The sequence below is a fragment of the Bos mutus genome, chromosome X (assembly GCF_027580195.1).
Source record: "Bos mutus isolate GX-2022 chromosome X, NWIPB_WYAK_1.1, whole genome shotgun sequence".
NCBI lineage: Eukaryota > Metazoa > Chordata > Mammalia > Artiodactyla > Bovidae > Bos > Bos mutus.
Window position 1 is genome coordinate 981,461 of NC_091646.1, and position 24,652 is coordinate 1,006,112.

The 24,652-nt window shown below is 39.8% G+C and overlaps 1 protein-coding gene across 4 annotated transcripts in view; it reads right to left on the reverse strand.

Moving 5' to 3' along the window:
- Window positions 1-1,321: 1,321 nt before the first annotated feature.
- Window positions 1,322-24,652, reverse strand: part of SLC25A14 (solute carrier family 25 member 14) — a 37,860-nt gene continuing 14,529 nt past the window's right edge. For all 4 annotated transcript variants that reach the window (XM_005908298.3, XM_070365974.1, XM_005908297.3 and 1 more), the window contains 5 exons: window positions 24,101-24,196; window positions 12,897-13,021; window positions 11,978-12,113; window positions 2,758-2,838; window positions 1,322-1,757 (listed from right to left, as the gene is read on the reverse strand). In XM_005908298.3, the coding sequence (XP_005908360.1) occupies window positions 1,716-1,757; window positions 2,758-2,838; window positions 11,978-12,113; window positions 12,897-13,021; window positions 24,101-24,196 (480 nt within the window). In that variant the 3' untranslated portion in view covers window positions 1,322-1,715. The remainder of the gene's footprint in view (window positions 1,758-2,757; window positions 2,839-11,977; window positions 12,114-12,896; window positions 13,022-24,100; window positions 24,197-24,652) is intronic.

Genomic DNA, 24,652 nt, shown 5'->3' on the forward strand with positions numbered 1-24,652 from the left:
CATAATTTGACCCTTTTGGCCACACTATAATTTCCTTTCATTCTAGCCCATATTTCTTTACAAGTGCTTCTCAAAGTGTAATCTAAGGATCACCCACCATCGAATGCCTGTGACAAAAGCAAATACCTCTTCCCCACATAAGCTTAGAATCTCAGGTGATAGGACACAAGAATCTACAGTTTTTGCAAGATCTTCAGGTGATTCTGTGTCACATGGTATTTGAAAACCAAAACCCTGTATTTTAGCCATGCTGAACGCCGCCCCCCTCCCCTGCAATTCCTCTGCCTTGAATGTCCTTCCCTGCCTTAATCTACATAGTAACATCCGCTTTTTAGCACAAATATCACCTCTACTGTGAAGCCTTTAGCCCGGCCCCTAGGAAATGGACTGCTCCCTCCTCTGTGCTTCTACAGCACTTAGTTCATTTGTCAGACAGAAGGCAATGGCACCCCACTCCAGTACTCCTGCCTGGAAAATCCCATGGATGGAGGAGCCTGGTAGGCTGCAGTCCATGAGGTCGCTGAGGGTGGGACATGACTTGAGCGACTTCACTTTCACTTTTCACTTTCCTGCATTGGAGAAGGAAATGGCAACCCACTCCAGTGTTCTTGCCTGGAGAATCCCAGGGACAGGGGAGCCTGGTGGGCTGCCGTCTATGGGGTCGCACAGAGTTGGACACGACTGAAGTGACTTAGCAGCAGCAGCAGCAAGGTACCTATTGTACTTAGAATCTATTTACGTGTCTGTTTCTCCTTGGATGTGACCTCTAAAATAGTGATTATGTCTTAATATATTTTTACACCCCCAGCATCTAGGACATACTAGACATACAATAAATGTTTGTTGAACAAATAAATGGATGGATAAAGATGAAAAACTAAACTATTCCGGATGGATAAAGATGAAGAACTAAACTATTCCTTTCACAAGTATTTGAGTGCCTACAATGTGGTAGATACTATTCAAGTATAAGAAAGTAGCCAGAAATTTTTGCCTGTAAGACAATTAGAACCTTGGACACAGGGTTCTATTTTAAGCCTCTTTCAGCATTTTATCTGTGGAAACTGTCCAAATGAGCCCCTTGTTTGCTTATTCCCTCTTTAGGTTAGAACCACTTGTCTGATGTTTACAAGCGAGTGGCATTATGAGAATGAATGGCAGTGGGAAAGCACAATGCACTTAGTCCGTTCCCATAAATGTGCTTTAAGAGTCCAGACTCAATTTCATAGTCACCTTATCTTTATCAATTTCCAGAGAATATAACTTAAAGAGTTGGCAGATGAGAGAACAGTAAATGAAGACAAAGCCAAAGTGATTCTGTCAATAAATACTTTAATGAGAACTGAGGTCTTGTAACATACATAGCAGTAACTGCCCTGGCCTATGCCTTTTGCTCTAGCCCAAGTCTGGGGCTAACAAACTACATTTAACCCACATTTGAAGAGAAGGCCATTTTGAGTATCATCCATCAGTATCCATCTTCACAGAAGATACCAATCTGGGGCCAGAGTCTCAATGTTAATACTTCCTCTCAGGAACAGTTCACATGGCAACACAAACACATGAGCAATTTTGAACCATCCTATCATTCTTCCACCAGAAGGGCCTTGGGAGACCAATGGTTCAGTAAACACTTACAACTTGATCAAAATACATCAGAACACAGAAAAAAGGGGAAAGAGAGTAGAAAGGTTGGCAGGGTTTGGCTCACATCCTTAGATTTGAAGCCTCTTGAGCTGCTCATATGTAATAAAAAACTGAAGAGTAAGTCATGGAAGATCACTGGAATGATACTGAAAGTCAAATCTGGTTATAAATTGTACACTGCATTCTCTTACTGGGATACTTAGGCTCTGCTATTCTAAGTTGTACTTGCTTAAAAGTCTTTTTTCAAACTACATCTGGCAAATCAAGCATGTGTTGAGTGCCCATCATACACCCATTTTGATTGCTGGCATTTAGCAATAAAAGCATATTAAAAGTCTAACATACTTCTATTCTTTAGGGGCAAATAGGCCACAGACATACACACACACACACACACACACACACACACATCCAAGAACATCAACAACATAAAATTCAGCACTAGAGTAACTGTTACAGACATTAGATGATCAGGAAGAGGAACAGAGACACTATCTCCCTCAACCTATAGACTCCACAGGGGCAGGGAATGACTTTTCAACCCTGCAGTGCTCACCACAATAAAAACACCACCACACACACCATCCAACTCATGGCTCTGCACACAGGAGGCACTCAAACACAGCTAAAGGAAGGAAAGTTACCCAGGAGGAAAGAGCCCCCCTTGGCTCTGGATTCCTTTGTCCTATGAGTATTTTCTGTCTTATTATTTCCCCAGCTACTCTGGTCCTATACTTAGGGGTAGGAAATGTGGACTCCATAGACCTTCCTGTGGATACCTCATAGCAGGGTTTTCAAAACCTTCCTAGCCCCTTCCAGATTTGGCTGTGCTTGTTGTTGACCACTACAATATTGTAAAGTTAAAAAATAAAATAAAAATAAAAAAATAAAGAGAAAAAAAACTTTGGCATTTCTTTTCTAATCCCTTTAGTTTGTATTAGACTCCAACTGAAAGCCATTTCTGTACTTAGCTCCATCTGCAATGGTCATCACTAGAATAGATTCTCATTTGCCTAAAAGGCTCCAATAATCAAAATTGTCCTTCCCATAGTCTCGAATTACCTGGGAGCTTGAACCATATGCTTTCACTCTCATGTTCTAAAAGGATACAATGATGTTCCAGGGTCCAAGTCGAAGCCAGTTTGGCCAAAATCCTTTATAGAGTGCAAAAAAGCCCTCATGTTTCCACATCTGAGGGAAAGATATAAAAAAATAATAGTGAATCCTCCTTGCACTTTACATCTGACAATTATTGTTATTATAGTACTCATCTTCCACGCCCCTCCCCAACAACTTAGGATCCATGAATGGTCCTTTTTGCTATAGACATACATTTTTAATTAGTATGGTATTCTAAATCCATCCACCCACTCATTCAACAAATATTTACTAAGCACCTACAATATGCAAGATACTCTTCTCAGTGTTGGGATAATAGTAATAATAGTAAACAAGAGAGAAAGTAGCTGTGGTAGCCAGCCTCCAAGATGGCCCCCAATGATAACCATCTCCAGTTCTTCATACCCTTGTGTAGTCCCTCCCACAACATATCAGGATTGGTCTGCATCACCAATAGCACATGGCAGCAGTTAACAATGCTATGCTATGCTATAAAAGATAGTTTGCATTTAAGAACGTTTTGCCTTGTTCTCTCTTGGATCAGTTGCTCTGGAGGAAGCCAGCTGCCATATCATGAAGAGAAGCCCACATGAGGGGAAACTAAGGCCTCTGGCCAACAGCCAGAGAGGAACAGAGCCTTCCTGCTGACAATAACATGAGTGATCTTTGAAGTAGATGTCCCAGCACCAGTCAAGCCTTCAGATGATTATAGCCCTAGCTGACATCTGGACAATTACCTCATGAGAGAGCCTAAAGCTGAAATCATTCAGCTAAGCTGCTTCTTAATTCTGAATCCACAGAAATTGTGGGATAATAAATGTATGATGTATTAAGGCACTGAGCTTTGGAGTCATTTATTACACAGCCATAGATAACTTATACGGAGAAGGCAATGGCACCCCACTCCAGTACTCTTGCCTGGAAAATCCCATGGACGGAGGAGCCTGGTGGGCTGCAGTCCCCGGTCACTACAAGTCAGATATGACTGAGCGACTTCACTTTCACTTTTCACTTTCATGCATTGGAGAAGGAAATGGCAACCCACTCCAGTGTTGTTGCCTGGAGAATCCCAGGGACGGGGGAGCCTGGTGGGCTGCCATCTATGGGGTCGCACAGAGTCAGACACGACTGAAGCGACTTAGCAGCAGCAGCAGCAGGTAACTTATACATTCTCTGCCCTCATAGAATGCACACGTGCATGTGTGTGCTCAGTAGCTTCAGTCATGTCCAACTCTTTGTGACCCTATGGACTGTAGACCGCCAGGCTCCTCTGTCCATGGGATTCTGCAGGCAAGAATATTGGAGTGGGTTGCCATGCCCTCCTCCAGGGAATCTTCCCAACATAGGGATTGAACCAGCGTATCCTGTGTCTCCTTCATTGCAGGTGGATTCTTTACCACTGAGCTACCAGGGAAGTCCCATAGAATGTATACTCTAGTGGAACTGATGAACAAATATACAAATTAATAACATTATATTAAGAAATTATAAGTACTAATATGAAAACTAAAGCAGGGTAGGGGAATAGGGAATTGGGCAAGTCACTATCCTTTCTGAGTCTGTTTCATCATTGCAAATTCTGCGTGTGTAATGCCATGGCTGACTTTATAGGAATGGCTAGAGGATTAGATGAGGGACAATGTGAAATGTTTTGAATTTAAGTTTTCTGTTTTATACGATGGAGGTCCTACATATACCAACTGAATGGTTATTAGAATTAAATGACAAATAATGCATACCAAAGGTCATAAACTGATGATGTGTGTTAAATTCAGTCAACAGAAACAGTTCCTGTTTAATGGATAAATATTGTTACTCCTGTGTGTAAGCTATCATGTTCTACATTGAAAAATGTTATTTTGCCCTCTCACTGGTAAAGTAAAACCCACCACTATACTAAAAACTGAATATATTTGGATAAAACAACAATATGAGAATCCAGACTTCTAAATATCCCTTATCCTATAGTATAAATTAATAAGACTTGATATGATTATCCTTACTAATCATTTTTGAAGCAAATAGTAACATAAAGGCACTATTTATGAAAACATAGTGGTAATATGCTTGTCCCAATGGATCATCAGCAAATGCTAAAGGTCTCAGACCAAAATTGATGTTGGAAAATTGTGAAAATCAACCAAAATAAATCCTGGATGCAGATAACCTAGAATCAAAGACTGCTAAGACAAGGAACCTTAGAGATTCAAGCCAATCTCATTACCTCTCACTTGGAACACCACAACAAGCTTCCTAACTGGTCTATGATCTCCACCTAGGAAGCCAGGCAATCTTTTAAAATTATAAATCCGTAGTGTCACTTTCCTGCTTAAAGCTGTCCAATGACTTCCCTGTGGATTTGATTCTAATTATAAATTTTCTTCAGTGACCTGCATGATCCTACATGATTTAGCCCTGCCTCTCTCCAGTTTCATTTTCTACTACTTTTCCCTTCATTCATCACACAGGAACACCAGCACAGCCTTGTTTTTAACCCTTTAAAGTGTCCAGCTCATTCCAAACTCAGAGCCCCTGTACCCATTCCCTCTTCCTGAAATGCTTTTCTCTCAGATTTTCTCATGACCACTCTCTTCTCATCATTCAGACCCCTGCTCAAATAAATGTCACCCCCTCACACCCTTTTCCTCACCATCCTAGCTGAAGTAGTTCCCCACCACCATCACAGAGTCACTATCTCATTACGCTGTGTTAGCTTTTTCATAGCATTTACTTCTTTATGAAATTACACCATTTATTATCTGCATGTTTATTCTCTGTCTCCCTCAACTAGAATGTAATCTCCAGGAAAGCAAGAGAGCAGGGACCATGTTGGTCTTCTTTACCGTTCTACTCCACTACTGAACACTCTCTGGCATAGTGAAGTCTCCACTAAATATCTGAATAAATATTTGTTGAGTAAATGAACACACAAACTTTACACACACACAGTCACTAACAATCTCATGAGCTTAATGATTCCCTGCTGAGTTCCAAAACAGGGACCAACTTCCAAACATTAGAACTGGGATGCACCACTCTTTGGCTCAAGGCAGTTGAGTAAAAACAAACAAGAACTTCTGTAGATACACAGAGACAAGAGGCTACTTTATGAAGTTATACATTCATTCAATAAATAATTTGCTGTGGATAGAGAGATAAATAAGATATGCCCCTGCCTTCATGGAATTTATGTCTACTGAGCAGACAGACATTAAAAGCAACTACAATTGACTCTTGAACAACACAGTTGTCAGGGACACCGACCCTCCGTGCAGTCAAAACTCCTGGTATAACTTTTTGTCAGCCCTCCGCAACCACAGATTCAACCAACCACAGGTCATGTAGTACTGTAGTAATTACTACAGAAAAAAATCTGCATATAAGTGGACCTGTGCAGGTCAAACTTGAGATGCTCAAGGGTCAACTGTACAATAAAATGTAACAAAAGTCAATAAATGTGATAGAGCCATACAACAGAGTATTACCCAACCATTAAAAGGAACAAAGTATAGGCATACTTCATTTTATTGCACTTTACTACACTTTGCAGATAATGGATTTTTCACAAACTGAAAGTTTGTGGCAACCCTGAGTTGAGTGAATCTGAGGATGAGATGGCTGGATGGCATCACTGACTTGATGGACGTGAGTCTGAGTGAACTCCGGGAGTTGGTGATGGACAGGGAGGCCTGGCGTGCTGTGATTCATGGGGTCGCAAAGAGTTGGACACGACTGAGCGACTGATCTGATCTGATCTGATGGGCACCATTTTTCCAACAGCAGTTGCCCATTTTGTATCTGTCACTTTTGGTTATTCTCATCATATTTCAAACTTTTTCATTATATTACCTTTGTTATGGTGATCTGTGGTCCGTGATCTTTGATATTACTATTGTAAAGAGATTATGACTCACTGAAGGCTCAGATGATGGTTAACATTTTGAGGTATGTACATTGTTTTACGAGACAATACTATTGCACATTTCATTGACTATTATGTAATGTAAAAATAATTTTTACATGTGCTGGGAAACCAAAAAGTTCATGTGGCTCACTTTATTGCAGTATGGCTTTATTGTGGTGGTCTGGAAGCACATCTCCTCCAAAGCTATGCCTGGATTGACACATGTGTCATGAAACATGTTAAGTGAAAGGAGCTGGTCAAAACCCTCATATACTGTATGATTCCATTTATATAAGATACCCAAAAATAGGCAAATCTACAGAAATAAAAGTACATTAGTGGTTGCTTAGGGCTGGGAGGATAGTGGGATAATAGCTAAAAGGTACAGGATTTCTCTTGGAGGTCAAGAAAATGTTCTAAAATTAACTGTGGGGTTGATGGTTGCACATAGCTCAGAACATACCAAAGGCCACACAAATAGATGAATTTTATGAATTGGTGAGTTGACTCTCAAAACGATGTTTTTCAAAATATAATAAATGCTATGAGAGAACAAGAACATAAAACTACACACATATATAGTTTAATGGTCAGGAAAGGCACTTATGAAAATAACGCAATCTTATGGCGGAAACCAACACAACATTGTAAAGCAATTATCCTCCAATTAAAAATTTTAAAATAATTTCTTTATAGTATTATCCTTCAATTAAAAATAAATAAATTTTAAAAAAAACAAAGCAAAGAGAGAAAAGATCCCACATGCCATGTGGCACAGCCAAAAAAAAAACTGTTCAAAAATGTTTTTAAAAAAATAAAAAGGAATAGAATTCTCACACATGCTAAAAAATATTAAAAAATAATGCAATCTGAAGAATGATAGGAGCTAGCCATCTAACAAAGTACATGGCATGGGTGAAACTTGGCAATGAAACGAAGTCTAGTACTAGAACCTGTTCAGTCTGTCTGGAATATAGAATAAAGGTAGCAAAGATAAGGCTGTAAGAAATAAAAAGGGATCTAATAATATGAGCTTTGTGTCAATGAGAAGCAATTCAAGTGTTTGCAGATAGAGGTTAAGAGGATGAGATGTACAGCTGCTCATTTCTAAATCAAAGAGGAATGCATCATTCCATTCACCCAAGTGTACTCTTACAGATAAAATAATAAAGTATGATGACAATATAGAGCAAAGTTGTTTTAATAGCAAATAAATGAATGGCTGGTAAATATAAGTACATAAAGTTTACTGTCAACACGAAAATATGTTTCTGACGATACCATACGGCATAGTAGTTATGAGTATAAACTTTGGAATCAGACGAACCCTGATTTAAATCCCAGATCTGCTACTTACTAGGTATGTAATCTTGGGTAAATACTTAGCTACTCTGAACCTAAGTTCTCTCATTTATAAAACGGCAAAGATATTATCTACTCTACATGGTTGCTGATAGTTAAAGGATATACTCTATAGTGTGTGGTACATAATAAGCATTCAATAAATGCTAACTATTACTATATTACTGTACCCTCTATCTCCTCTTGGCCAACCTTCTTGAAAGAGTATTTTACACTTGTCTACTTATCCTCACTTCCTATGTGTTTATCTGTCTCTTCCTATTAGAATTAAAATGTCACAAAGGCCGGGACTTTTTGTTCACCAACCTAGAACAGTACCTAGCACAAAAGACACTTGAACAATTTTGCAAAAAATGAATGAAGGATTAAACACACTCTCCAGTGGACAGCAATCTGGCTTTTGCAAACACCAATCCAGCAAACCTCCTCTAGAAAACATGAAACCCAACAGACTTTGCAGCCCTTATACTGGATCTCTCCATCCCAGTTATTTAGTATTAAATAACTTCTCATCCATTCTTGAAACTCATTTCTCCTTTGGCTTCTATGACAATAGTATCTCTTGTAAGTTCCCTCATATCTTTGAACTGTTATCTTTTGGTGTCTTTCCTGAGTTCCTCATCTGTCAAGCCCTTAAAAATTGGGAGTTCTTTCTTTGGCCCTACTCTTCTCCCTCTATACCAGTGACTGGCAAGTGGAAGGGTGAGCATGTTAGAAATAGAAAGGAGAGCTTTTGCAAAATTCTACTCTTCAGAGTATGAGAATCATTGCTTCTGTGAATCACTAGTAATGGAAGGAGCTTTACAATACTCCAGTGTGTGATGAAAGCAACAAACTTGTGAACTCTTCTTCCTGCTCTCCTTGGTCTCCCCCTCCACAGTTATGTAATACCTGTACATTACTGTTTCCTCAAGTTCTTACCTCCACCCCTGAACCTCCAAGTTAAGACTAGGATATCCAAATATATTCACTGGGTATTCCTCACGCACCTCAAACTAAGTATCTCAGAACTGTGATGTCTCCCACAAAACCTGCTCCTTTTCCTGTAATATCTCTGTCAATAAAAGTCACCACATGGTCACCAAAACAAAAAACTGGGAAGTTATCTCTGACATCTTCTTTCTCCCCCACCTTTCCACACCAAGTCAACCAAATCCTGTTGACTTTATCAATTAAATTATTCTCAGCTCTATCCCTATTATTTATGCCAAGTTCAGCCTCTCATCACCTCTTGCTCAGGCCACTCTAAGAGCCTTCCACTAAGTTTCCCTATCCATAGGTCAGCAGTTCTCTAAGTGTGGTCCCAAACTAGCAGCATCAGTATTGCCTGGGAACTGGTTAGAAATGCAAACTCTCAGGTGTACTCCAAACTTGCTAAATCACAGTCTGGTGATGGGGCCTAGCCATCTGCATTTTAACAAGGCCTCCAGGTGGGCTTCCCTGGTGGCTCAGAGGTTAAAGCATCTGCCTCCAATGCAGGAGACCCGGGTTTGATCCCTGGGTCGGGAAGATCCCCTGGAGAAGGAAATGGTAACCCACTCCAGTACTCTTGCCTGGAGAATCCCATGGACAGAGAAGCCTGGTAGGCTACAGTCCACAGGGTCGCAAAGAGTCGGACACGACTGAGTGACTTCACCTTCACTTTCCAGGTGGTACAGATGCATGTTAAAGTTTTCAGGCTTATTCCCTTGGTTTTATGGTTTTCAACTTTGGGTGAACATTGCAATCACCTGAGGAGTTTTGAAAATCCTGACAACCTGGCTCCTACTCCAGACATTCTGAGCAGTGGTCACCATCCTTTCTGGCACCAGAGATCAGTTTCATAGAAGACAATTTTCCCATGGACTGGAAGAGCAAGATGGTTTTGAGATAATTCAAGTGTACTACATTTGTTGTGCACTTTATTTCCATTACTATTACATCAGCTCCATTTAAGATCATCAGGCATTAAACCCCAGAGGGTGGGGACCTCTATTCTGATGTCAGTGGTCTAAGGTGAGCACAGAAGCTGAGAACATTCCCCAGGTGATTCCAATGTGCACTTAAGATTGAGAACCACTGTCTTAGATCCATTCTCCACAAAGCCAGCATGATCTATTTAAAACATAAATCTGACCTGATTAAATCTACAGCTCCTCATAAACTAAAAAAAATAAGCCAAGCATCTCAACATAGCATTTAATATCCTTCATAACTTAACTAACCCTCAGCCACCAACATAGGGAAGGCACCACAGTGTAGTTAAAAATGTTGATTTGAAACCAATGGTCTGAGTTGAAATCCCAGCTCTCCCACCTATTAGCTGTGAAACCTTGGGCAGGTTAGTTAACCTCTTAGTGCTTCAGTGTGCTGTAACTGTGAGGATTAAATGAATGAATACATGTAAGTCTCGTTAGAACAGTCTCTGGTACATAGTAAAGCACTCAACAGATGTAAGTTATTATATTCAGTATTCTTCCATCTACAGGAAACCTATCCCAAATTTCCAAACTGGACTAAAATTTCCTCCCATAGAGCCCTGAGTTTATCACTTAACAAGATGTGTTGATCATCTGTTTGTATAGCTGCTGCTGCTGCTAAGTCACTTCAGTCATGTCCGACTCTGTGCGACCCTATAGATGGCAGCCCATCAGGCTCCCCCATCCCTGGGATTCTCCAGGCAAGAACATTGGAGTGGGTTGCCATTTCCTTCGCCAATGCATGAAAGTGAAAAGTGAAAGTGAAGTCACTCAGTCATGTCCGACTCCTAGTGACCCCATGGACTGCAGCCTACCAGGCTCCTCCATCCATGGGATTTTCCAGGCAAGAGTACTGGAGTGGGTTTCCATTGCTTCTCCATTGTATACCTGTGGTACACTGCGGTACATTGTCATTTCTCTGTTTCTACTAAAATGGTCCCTGGGGACTTCCCTGGTGGTAGTGAATAAGAATCCGCCTGCCAATACAGGGGACATGGGTCTGATCCCTGATCCAGGAGGATGAAGACCCAGCACAACCAATAACTAATTAATTAAAAATAAAATATTAATAAAATAAATTATGTATACCTGTGGCGGATTCATGTTGATATATGGCAAAACCAATACAATATTGTAAAGTTAAAAAAATGATATTAATAATTTTTTGAAATAAAGATGAAAAAGGGACATTCTCAGTTGGAGGAAAACTAAAATAATTAATTGCCAATGTACCTGCACAAAAGTAAGTGCTAAAATAAATTTCACAGGTGGAAGAGAAATGATACCAAAGTAATTAGAAATTCAAGACAGAAGGAAGAGCAACAGAAATGGTAAATATATGGACAAATGTAATAAACTGGCTTTTCCCCTTTAAATTTTTGATATGAGATGTGCATGACTGAAAATAAAAACTGTAACATTGTCTAAAAAAAAATAAAATGGTATCTGATAGATAATAATTAACTAAACTGATAACAGCAGAGAAACCATATGATAGTATATTTTAGCTCCAAATTTGCTTTTTTAGAAGTATTATTACTAGTGGTTATATAATGCATAATACCTGTATGATTCTCAGCTTTCTACAAATATAACACAGCAGAAACTTTCAAAGCCAAACTGGGAACAATAGTACAATACTGAACTAGAATCGAGTATCAGATTTTCTATTACAGCATCTCTGCCTTGTCTAAAGTGGGCAAATGTGGAATATGTCAGGTCCTTTTCATCCGTAATTCTACATGGTGCTATTGATAAGGTATCCTGCAGTCTTAAGCATTCAAACTGGAATAATAATGTCAAGGACCACTAAGCATCAGCAGATTACCAAGGAGACAGTTTTCCTACCTGGGAATTACTCTGAGAGGCTACTAAAAATAGATATAATGATTCTTCCATCTTCAGAGCAGCACCTAAGAGTAAGGACTGCAAGTCTGAGACATCAAAGAAAATAAAAAAATACGATCCAAGTTCACTATGTGCGTACCTTTAAAATGCCATCCAAGGTGCCCTTATAGAGGTCCACGTGGCCCACAATTGCCCTCTGGTTCATCATGCGAGTTCGTACCACATCAACTGGATTGGAAGCCAGAGCCCCAGCCAAGCCACATGTAAAGCTGGAACTAAAGATAAAAACTGTAAGAAGACAGACTGCCCCACTTCCACCTCTGCCCGCGTAAACAGAAATTAGGTCAAACATAAATGTACAATGAGTCAGTCACCACATAAAACCTGGCACTTGCTCTTTTATTACAATCTAAAGAGAAAGGAAATCTTTACTAAAGAGACATTAGTCAAAAGCTGTCCCCTTCACTTTTCAATCCAAAATTCAGATAGCCTTTTTTTTTTTTTTTTTTAAAGAGTTCGTAAGTCTAGCAAGTTTCCTAAGCAGGAAGTATTATGCATCATCTATTAGTTATGTAAACTTTTCAAGTCACAACATCATATGCAAAAGGAATTTGAGTATTAAAATATCATAAAAGTTGCAAGATGAAGAAAATGTAAGATGAAATGAGCAACATTTCAGTCCAAAACTGTGGTCTTGCTTCACAAGCCCTATAAAATTTCACCCTTTTATTCTGTTTATCATTGAGAAAATTTGCTTTCTGACCCAAAATTAATCAAAGCAAATAATGGATGAGTTTATTAGGTATAGAGTCTATATATGAACAAATGCAAATACTGCAGACATCTGGAATTAGACACTGCTCCCAAGTACGAAAGTGCCTATTGCATCTGGAATCTCTATACGTTTATCAGAAGGCTTGAAGTTCTGGTGATGAGAGAGAAAAAGGTATTTAGGCCATATGTACTCATTATCAATTCTAGGTGAGGACTTCAGTGAAAGATGCTTTTTGTGCTTGAAGTACTGACAATACGGAATGAACACAACCTATGAGACTTACACAAAGTGAGTTAAGATTGTATCTCCCATCAGCCCTGACAATATCAAGTGTTTCTTCGTAATATCATAGACTGGTAGCTCTACTCCCACGACGATGGCAGCCCGCTGAGCAGTTGGGACAACACCCTACAAAACATAAGTGAAATGAGACACTGGGGAAATACATTGGTAGTGAGTTAAGTCAAAGGGTGAACAAAACAGGTCAGGAATTTTAAAATGGCAGAAAAAAATCCAAGTCTGCAGCATAAGATCACTATTTCACATCAACTGCATATACTGAAACACTTATAAATTCCCAATTCACTTACTGTACTAAAAATAAAATCATTGATATGACACCTAAAACACAAACAACAAAAGAAAAATAGACAAATAGACTTCATCATAATTAAACATTCTTGTGGTTAGAAAAATGACAACCCACACAATGGGAGAAAATATTTGCAAATCATGTATCTGGACTAGTACAAAGCATATATTATATTAATATATGGACTAGTATCCAAAATATATAAAGAACTGCTACAACTCAACAATAAAAAGACAAACAACCCAATTTTTAAAATGTGCAGAAGATCTAAATAGACATTTCTCCAAAGAAGATATACAATTATATACTGCTGGTGGGAATACCATATAGCGTAGCCACTGTGATAAACACTTTGGCAATTCCTGAAAAAGTTAAACAAAGAATTACTATACGACCAATCAATTTCACATCCAGATATACCCAGGAGAATTAAACATGAATTTATGCAAAAACTTGTACATAAATGTTCATAACATACATAATGTACATATGTAACATTCATAATAGCCCAAAAGTACAAATAAATACTTATTAATTGATGAAAGGATAAACAAAATGTGGTATGTACATACAATAGAATTATTATTCAGCCATAAACAGAAATGAAGTACTGATAAATGCTAAAACACAGATGAAACTTTTCGAATAGTATGGTAAACTAAAGAAGCCAGTCATAAATGCCACATATTGTATAATTACATTTACATGAAATGCCAGAATTGGGAAATCTAGAGAGACAAAAAGCAGATTAGTGGTTGCCTAGGTCTGGGAGGGCTGGAGGTTGTGAGAAGTGACTATGAATGGGTATAGGGTTTTTTCCTCTGGTGATGAGATGTTCTAAACTTAGACAGTGGTGATGGCTGTACAAGTCTGTGGATATCCAAAAAACATTAAAATATATACTTTAAGATGGCAAATTTTATGGTCTGTGAATTATCTCAATAAAGATGTTGGGCTTCCCTGGTGGTCCAGTGGTTGGGAAACCACCTGCCAATGCAGGGAAAACGGGTTCAATCCCTGGTCCGGGAGGATCCCACATGGCCAGCAGTAACTAAGCCTTGGAGCAACAACTATTGAGCCCGCCCTAGAGTCCGTGGTCCACAACAGGAGAATCCACCACAATGAGAACCCCACACACTGCAATGAAAAGTAGCTTCCACTTGCCACAACCAGAGAAAGTCCACACACAGCAACAAAGACCCAGCAAAGCCAAGAATAAATAAATAAATAATTTTAAAAATAAAAGCACGAAGCAGAAGTCAGTAGGGAGAGGAGAGCTTTCGAGTTTAATTCACAGAATTTAGGATGTGCAGAAAGGATACATTAGGATCACACAAAAGGTATGACACAGCCAGGGAGAAGGCCAAGGCAAAGTGTATGTCCTTCCAAGTCCTCCTGCAGTAACACTACCAGCTCTTCAGTCACAAGCACGCTATTCCCATCACAGCTTACACTACAACACAGGGTTGCTAGAGCATTAAAAAGTCATGTTTTTGAAGAATAAGAATAACACAGGAAAATGCTTATAATGCTAAAGAAGGGAAGAGATAGCGTTATTCTAACTGGGTTTCCCAGGTGGCTCAGTGGGTAAAGAATCTACCTGCCAATGTAGGAGACATGGGAGACGTGGGTTCGATTCCTGGGTCAGGAAGATCCCCTGGAGTAACAAATGGCAACTCATTCCAGTATTCTTGGCTGAGAAATCCCATGGACAGAGGAGCCTGGTGGGCTATAATCCATGGGTTTGCAAAGCATCAGACACGACTGAAGTGACTGAGCATTCTAACTTTAGGAGGAGAGGTATATACACAAATGACAAATCTATGTAAAATTCTTTACAAGGAATATTTTACTTTTATAACTGTGTTTAAATATCATTTAAAAAACTGAGGGACTTCCCTGGTGGTCCAGTGGTTATGACTCCATGCTTCCCATCTAGGGGGCATGAGTTTGATCCCTGGTTGGGGAGCTAATATCCCACATGCTGTGTGACGTGGCCAAAAAATAAAATTTAAAATAATTTGATAAAAAACTGAAAATAAGATACCAGGAGGAATAACTGCTTTCTGAGATACCTGTTAAAATTAGAGTTCAATCCTCTCTAAATTCCCAAATGCAATTCATAAAGTGGACGTGATGGAGCTGCGCTATCATCGGATACTTGATTCTGCTGGTCAGGCTGGTTTGCCCAGCAGTACCTTCCTCTCTGTCCCTTCCACCTGCTCAACTCTGTTAGAAGGTAGCCCCAGAAGATTAATTTGGTGAAAAGTATGGCCCCACGGGGTGAGTTTTGGTCACAGACATGTTTTGTGTGGCCTACACAGTATTTCCTAGACGGCTGAATTAGCTGTCAACAAATAAAAAACAAAAACACCAAAAAAAACTACCACAGGAATGGATACTTCACACAGGAATGCAGATTTTCAGCTCTCCTGAAAGCGCCATGCGCCATGGACTCCCATGGTGCACAGCAGCAATGAACAGGGCAAGTGCTCTCCAGGTCACCGCACTACTGTCTCTCCAACCCTGACCTAAGCGCCAGTCACTTTCTTACTGCACTCCTGCTGTTATTTCTTACAATGGAGTTAGGAAGAAAGGGAAATGCTTCCAGGGAAAATGAAATGTTTCCAGTACCCATTTTATTACAATCAAAGCAAGAAAATAAAATACAGACGAAAAGGGCCCTGTGTTTGAAGATAAATGCAAACATACTTCCCTGTTGAAATAAAAAAAAGATTCCTGTATTTTAATATGTAAATAATACGTGTCTGTGTCAAAAGAATGTGCTAAGTTGCTCAGTCACGTCCGACACTTTGCAACCCCTGGACTGTAGCCTGCTAGGCTATTCTGTCCATTGGATTCTCCAGGCAAGAATACTGGAGTGGGTTGCCATTTCCTCCTCCAGGGGATCTTCCCGACCCAGGGATAGAACCCACGTCTCTTATGCTGGCAAGTGGGTTTTTTACCATTAGTGCCAGCTGGGAGTCAAAAGAATACATAACACAATGTATTTCACTTCTTTACCTTATATGTCTAGATGATGTAAATAGCCTGGATTGTAAAAGTAGCCATTTTCAATTCCTCAAAAAATTAAACAGAATTATCATACAATCCAGCAGTCCCACTTCTGGGTATATACACAAAGAATTGAAACCAGTCTTGAAAAGGCATCTGCACATCCATGTTCCCAGCAGCATTATTCGCAAGAGCCAAAATACAGAAACAAACTAAATGTTCATCAATGGATGAATGGATTAACAAAATGCAGTGTATGTATATAATATTGTTCAGCTTTAAAAAAGGAATTCTGACCCATGTGACAACATGGTTGAACCTTGAGGACATTATGCTAAATGAAATAAACCAGTAATTAAAAGATAAATACTGTATGATTCCACTTACACGAGGTACCCAGAACCATCAAATTCATAATGAGATAATAAAAGGCTGGTGGCCAGGGGCTGGGGGAGGACGAAATGGCATGTTGTTGTTTAATGGGTACAGAGTCCCAGTTTTGCAGGATGAAAAGAATTCTGCCGACTGGTTGTACAACTATGTAAAATTGTGTTATATATATTTTATTACAATTAAAAGATTATTTTAAATAAAAATTAAGTAGTTATGTTCCCCTGAAAAAATCTCCAATTCTATTTATTGCTCTGTCTTTGTCTTTCTCCTAGCCCATTAGTTTGTGAAAGAGTTCTAGTTACTTTAATTTTCTGGTTTTAAATTAGACTAATCAAGATAGGATACCTCAAAGGGCCTTTTTATCAAAAAGCAAACCTCAAGTATCATTGATGGATGCCACTGATGAAAGGTTATTAAGTAACAGGATATATACATGTTGTTGTTAGATATATCACCATAAACATTACCTGCTAATTGCAAAGGGGGAAAGACTTATCTTTTATTATGGTAAGAGGTGGTGGACAGTATCTTAACAAGTGAACAAACTTGGCATCACTAATTTGGGGACAACCTAACATTATGTGCCTCTTGCTGTGGTGCAATGTGACATACAAGGTCACCTATGCAGCTCTCTCACCAAAAACATTTCACGTGCATCTAATCAAGCCAACAGATCTAACCTCCAGCATACAGGAAATACAGGGGAAGTGCAAGGAAACATTTTATAAGAAAACTGAATATGGACTGGGTGTTAGGTATTAGGGACTTATAAATTTTCTGAGGTGTGACAATTTGTTGTTGTTGTTCAGTCACTCAGTCATGTCCAACTCTTTGTGGCCCCATGGACCGCAGAACGCCAGGCTTCCCTGTCCTTTACCATCTCCCAGAGCTGCTCAAACTCATGTCCATTGAGTCAGTGATGCTATCCAGCCATCTCATCCTCTGTTGTCCCCTTCTCTTCCTGCCTTCAATCTTTTCCAGCATCAGTGCCTTTCTAATGGGTCAGTTCTTCACATCAGGTGGCCAAAATATTGGAGCTTTTACTGTCATTATGTAGAAGAATGCCCTTATTCTTAGGATATGCATAATGAAGTACTTAGGGGAGTACTATGATGTCTGCAACTGCCTTTCAAATAGTTTAGCAAAAAGAAAGAGTGTGTGTGGGGAGCTGGGCACGCATATGTGTATATATATATACGTAAGTAGATAAAGCAAATATGACTAAACTTTGAGTCATTTAATCCAGATGTGTAGGTTCTGTTCATTGTTGTGCTCTTTCAACTTTTCTGTATGTTTGACATTCCCTGGTGGCTCAGAAGGTAAAAATCTGCCTGCAATGCAGATGTGGGTTCGATCCCTGGGTTGGGGAGATCCCCTGGTGGAAGGCACAGCAACCCACTCCAGTATTCTTGCCTGGAGAGTACCCATGGAAAGAGGAGCCTGGAGGGCTACAGTCCATGGGGTCGCAAAGAGTCAGACACGACTGAGCAACTAAGAACAGCACAGCACAGCACAGTTAGGGAAAATTATAAAGAAAGAATAAAAGTGAGTCTCTCCCTTTTAAGAACCTATCAATGAATTTCCCATTATACTCTGTACTACTAGTAGTCTTGGACGAGGACGAGGGGAGAGGGAGCAAGGTCCTTACGTCCAAGGTAAGGAGCAGCGGCTGTGCTTTGCTGGAGCAGCTGTGACGATACCCCACGTCCAGGGTAAGAGAAACCCAAGTAACACGGTAGGTATTGCAAGAAGGCACCAGAGGGCAGACACACTGAAACCATAATCACAGAAAACTAGTCAATCTGATCACACAGACCACAGCCTTGTCTAACTCAATGAAACAAAGCCATGCCGTGTGGGGCCACCCAAGACGGGCGGGTCATGGTGGAGAGGTCTGACAGAATGTGGTCCACTGGAGAAGCGAATGGCAAACCACTTCAGTATTCTTGCCTTGAGAACCCCATGAAGAGTATGAAAAGGCAAAATGATAGGATACTGAAAGAGGAACTCCCCAGGTCGGTAGGTGCCCAATATGCTATTGGAGATCAGTGAACAAATAACTCCAGAAAGAATGAAGGGATGGAGCCAAAGCAAAAACAATACCCAGTTGTGGATGTGACTGGTGACAGAAGCAAGGTCCAATGCTGTAAAGAGCAATATTGCATAGGAACCTGGAATGTCAGGTCCATGAATCAAGGCAAATTGGAAGTGGTCAAACAAGAGATGGCAAGAGTGAATGTCGACATTCTAGGAATCAGCGAACTAAAATGGACTGGAATGGGTGAATTTAACCCAGATGACCATTATATCTACTACTGTGGGCAGGAATCCCTTAGAAGAAATGGAGTAGCCATCATGGTCAACAAAAGAGTCCGAAATGCAGTACTTGGAAGCAATCTCAAAAACGACAGAATGATCTCTGTTCATTTCCAAGGCAAACCATTCAATATCATAGTAATCCCAGCCTATGCCCCAACCAGTAACGCTTAAGAAGCTGAAGTTGAATGGTTCTATGAAGACCTACAAGACTTTTTAGAACTAACATCCAAAAAAGATGTCCTTTTCATTATAGGGGACTGGAATGAAAAAGTAGGAAGTCAAGAAACACCTGGAGTAACAGGCAAATTCGGCCTTGGAATACAGAATGAAGCAGGGCAAAGGCTAATCGAGTTTTGTCTAGAGAACGCACTGGTCATAGCAAACACCCTCTTCCAACAACGTGAGAGAAGTCTCTACATATGGACATCACCAGATGGTCAACAATGAAATCAGACTGATTATATTCTTTGCAGCCAAAGATGGAGAAGCTCTATACAGTCAGCAAAAACAAGACCGGGGGCTGACTGTGACTCAGATCATGAACTCCTTATCGCCAAATTCAGACTTAAATTGAAGAAAGTGGGGAAAACCACTAGACCATTCAGGTATGTAAATCAAATCCGCTATGATTATACAGTGGAAGTGAAAAATAGATTTAAGGGACTAGATCTGTTTAGATAGAGTGCCTGATTAACTATGGATGGGGGTTCGTGACATTGTACAGGAGACAGGGATCAAGACCATCCCCATGGAAAAGAAATGCAAAAAAGCAAAATGGCTGTCTGGGGAGGCCTTACAAATAGCTGTGAAAAGAAGAGAAGCACAAAGCAAAGGAGAAAAGGAAAGATATAAGCATCTGAATGCAGAGTTCCAAAGAATAGCAAGAAGAGATAAGAAAGCCTTTCTCAGCGATCAATGCAAAGAAATAGAGGAAAACAACAGAATGGGAAAGACTAGAGATCTCTTCAAGAAAATTAGAGATACCAAGGGGATATTTCATGCAAAGATGGGCTCGATAAAGGACAGAAATGGTACGGACCTAACAGAAGCAGAAGATATTAAGAAGAGGTGGCAAGAATACACAGAAGAACTGTACAAAAAGATCTTCACGACCCAGATAATCACGATGGTGTAATCACTCACCTAGAGCCAGACATCCTGGAATGTGAAGTCAAGTGGGCCTTAGAAAGCATCACTACGAACAAAGCTAGTGGAGGTGATGGAATTCCAGTTGAGCTATTCCAAATCCTGAAAGATGATGCACTCAATATGCCAGCAAATTTGGAAAACTCAGCAGTGGCCACAGGACTGGAAAAGATCAGTTTTCATTCCAATCCCAAAGAAAGGCAATGCCAAAGAATCCTCAAACTACCGCACAATTGCACTCATCTCACACGCTAGGAAAGTAATGCTCAAAATTCTCCAAGCCAGGCTTCAGCAAGACGTGAACCGTGAACTTTCAGACGTTCAAGCTGGTTTTAGAAAAGGCAGAGGAACCAGAGATCAAACTGCCAACATCTGCCGGATCATTGAAAAAGCAAGAGAGTTCCAGAAAAACATCTATTTCTGCTTTATTGACTATGCGAAAGCCTTTGACTGTGTGGATCACAATAAACTGTGGAAAATTCTTCAAGAGATGGGAATACCAGACCACCTGACCTGCCTCTTGAGAAATCTGTATGCAGGTCAGGAAGCAACAGTTAGAACTGGACATGGAACAACAGACTGGTTCCAAATAGGAAAAGGAGTACGTCAAGGCTGTATATTGTCACCCTGCTTATTTAACTTATGGGCAGAGTACATCATGAGAAATGCTGGAAGAAGCACAAGCTGGAATCATGATTGCTGGGAGAAAATCAATAACCTCAGATATGCAGATGACACCACCCTTATGGCAGAAAGTTAAGAGGAACTAAAAAGCCTCTTGATGAAAGTAAAAGAGGAGAGTGAAAAAGTTGGCTGAAAGCTCAACATTCAGAAAACGAAGATCATGGCATCTGGTTCCATCACTTCATGGCAAATAGATGGGGAAACAGTGGAAAAAGTGTCAGACTTTATTTTGGGGGGCTCCAAAACCACTGCAGATGGTGATTGCAGCCATGAAATTAAAAGACACTTATCCCTTGGAAGGAAAGTTATGACCAACCTAGACAGCATATTCAAAAGCAGAGACATGACTTTGTCAACAAAGGTCCGTCTAGTCAAGGCTATGGTTTTTCCTGTGGTCACATATGGATATAAGAGTTGGACTGTGAAGAAAGCTGAGTGCCGAAGAATTGATGCTTTTGAACTGTGGTGTTGGAGAAGACTCTTGAGAGTCCCTTGGACTGCAAGGAGATCCAACCAGTCCATCCTAAAGGAGATCAGTCCTGGGTGTTCTTTGGAAGGACTGATGCTAAAGCTGAAACTCTAGTACTTTGGCCATCTCATGGGAAGAGCTGACTCATTGGAAAAGACTCTGATGCTGGGAGGGATTGGGGGCAGGAGGAGAAGGGGATGACAGAGGATGAGATGGCTGGGTGGCATCACCGACTCGATGGACATGAGTTTGAGTAAACTCCAGGAGTTGGTGATGGACAGGGAGGCCTGGCGTGCTGTGATTCATGGGGTCGCAAAGAGTCGGACTGAGCAACTGAACTGAACTGAACTAGTAGTCTTACTTAATATTACAAACTTAAGTGATTAACATAGGATAAAATGTTATAGGAACAAAACAAAAAACCCGAAGTACATATAGAAGACTGGAAGATAACATGACAAAATGTTAACAGTGATATTTCTAGTTAGTGGGATTACTGAATATTTTTCTTCTTTATATATTTTCTCAATTTTTTATAGTATATCTTTTAATTTTTACAGTGTTAAAGTGATCAATCCAAAGAAATGGAGAAAAACAACAAAATGGGAATGACCAGAGATCTCTTCAAGAAAATTAGAGATACCAAGGGAACATTTCATGCAAAGATGGGCTCAATAAAGGACAGAAATGGTAGGGACCTAACAGAAGCAGGAAATATTAAGAAGACGTGGCAAGAATACACAGAAGAACTATACAAAAAAAGATCTTCATGACCCAGATAACCACGATGGTGTGATCACTCACCCAGAATCAGACATCCTAGAGTCCAAAGTCAAGTGGGCCTTATGAAGCATCACTACAAACAAAGCTAGTGGAGGTGACAGAATTCCAGTTGATCTATTTCATATCCTAAAATATGATGCTGTGAAAGTACTGCACTCAATATGCTAGCAAATTTGGAAAACTTAGCAGTGGCCACAGGACTGGTAAAAGTCAGTCTTCATTCCAATCCCAAAGAAAGGCAGTGCCAAAGAATGTTCAAACTACCACACAACTGCACTCATCTCAAATGCTAGCAAATTAATACTCAAAATTCTCCAAGCTAGGCTTCAACAGTACATGAACCAATAACTTCCAGATGTTTAAGCTGGATTTAAAACAGGCAGACGAATCAGAGGTCAAATTGCCAACATATGCTGGATCATAGAAAAAGCATGAGAATTCCAGAAAAACATCTGCTTCTGCTTCATTGACTATGCTAAAGCCTTTGACTGTGTAGATCACAACAAGCTGTGGAAAATTCTTCAAGAGATGGGAATACCAGCCCACCTCACCTGCCTCCAGAGAAATCTGTATGCAGGTCAAGAAGCAATCGTTAAAACTGAACATGGAGCACAAGACTGGTTCCAATTTGGGAAAGGAGTATGTCAAGGCTGTATATTGTCACCCTGATTATTTAACTTATATGCAGAGAACATCATGCAAAATGCCGGGCTGGATGAACCACAAGCTGGAATCAAGACTGCCAGGAGAACTATCAATAACCTCAGATATACAGATGATACCACCGTTATGGCAGAAAGTAAAGAGGAACTAAAGAGGCTCTTGATGAAAGTCAAAGAGGAGAGTGAAAAAGCTAGCTTAAAACTCAACATTCAGAAAACGAAGATCATGGCATCTGGTCCCATCACTTCATGGCAAATAGATGGGGAAACAATGGAAACAGTGACAAATTTTATTTTCTTGGGCTCCAAAATCAATGCAGATGGTAACTGTAGCCATGATATTAAAAGATGCTTGCTCCTTGGAAGAAAAGCTCTGACCAACCTAGACAGCATATTAATAAAGCACAGACATTACTAGCTAGTGGGATTACTGGATATTTTTCTTCTTCATATATTTTCTCAATATTTTATAGTATATCTTTTAACCTTTATAATGTTAAAGTGATCAATCCAAAGAAATCGAGAAAAACAACAGAATGGGAATGACTAGAGAGCTCTTCAAGAAAATTAGAGGTAACAAGGGAATATTTCATGCAAAGATGGGCACAATATGCCCATCATATTGTGGTTCCTCTTGAGGTTCAAGAGGGAGGGGATATATGTATACCTATGGCTGATTCATGTTGAGGTTTGACAGAAAACAACAAAATTTTGTAAAGCAATTATCCTTCAATTAAAAACTAAATAAATTTTTTTAAAAAGCAGAGACATTACTTTGCCAACAAAGGTCCATCTAGTCAAGGCTATGGTTTTTCCAGTGGTCATGTATGGATGTGAGAGTTGGACTGTGAAGAAAGCTGAGCGCCGAAGAATTGATACTTTTGAACTGTGGTGTTGGAGAAGACTCTTGAGAGTCCCTTGGACCGCAAGGAGATCCAACCAGTCCATTCTGAAGATCAGCCCTGGGTGTTCTTTGAAAGGAATGATGCTAAAGCTGAAACTCCAGTACTTTGGCCACCTCATGTGAAGAGTTGACTCATTGGAAAAGACTTTGATGCTGGGAGGGATTGGGGGCAGGAGGAGAAGGGGACGACAGAGGATGAGATGGCTGGATGGCATCCCCAACTTGATGGACATGAGTTTGAGTGAACTTCGGGAGTTGGTGATGGAGAGGGAGGCCTGGCGTGCTGCAGTCCATGGGGTAGCAAAGAGTCGGACACAACTGAGCAACTGAACTGAACTGAAAAACAACTGATAAGTTTTGGTCCTTTCAAAGGTTGATAAGGAGCTTCTTACCGTCTTATCTTTTTGGGGTTATCAAGAATCTTACATAGTATAAGGTGACAATTCACAATTTTATGCCTTTATATTAAAGGTCTTCTTCACAAATTCCAGGTGTAAATAATAATACCAAGAGTACTCACCCTCCACAAACCCCGGGTACCTTCTTGTTGGTATATATCAATGAAGCTGCCAATCATGCTGCCTTGGAACAAGCTTCCTTGAGCCTGCATTCGAATCTAAAAGCAGAAGAGGTACACATTTTGTTTTGACAGAGAACCAAAATGAAACGTTTCACTCATTCAAAATAAAGAAAACAGTATTTGGGAATTATCAAAAAAATCAGATGATGAAATTAATGACTTAAGCTATGTATATAAAGCATTATTTGTGTCAAAGTATATTTTATAAAGATGATTTTCATCAGCCTCACATTCTTCATACTAAGTCCATCATTTCTGAAGTTGGAAGAAAATTGGGGGAAAAAAAAGAACATGTACTCAGAGAGGGTAGAAAAAAATCCATTTAAACTATGATCAGTTTAGTGAAAAACTAGAAACAACCTACATGTTCAAAAATAACAAAGGATTAGTTGCATAAAGTATGAAACATCCATTTAATGGAATAGTATGCAGCCATAAAATTTGATTGTAGAATAATATTTGTGGATATTTGAAAATGTCAACAATTAACTG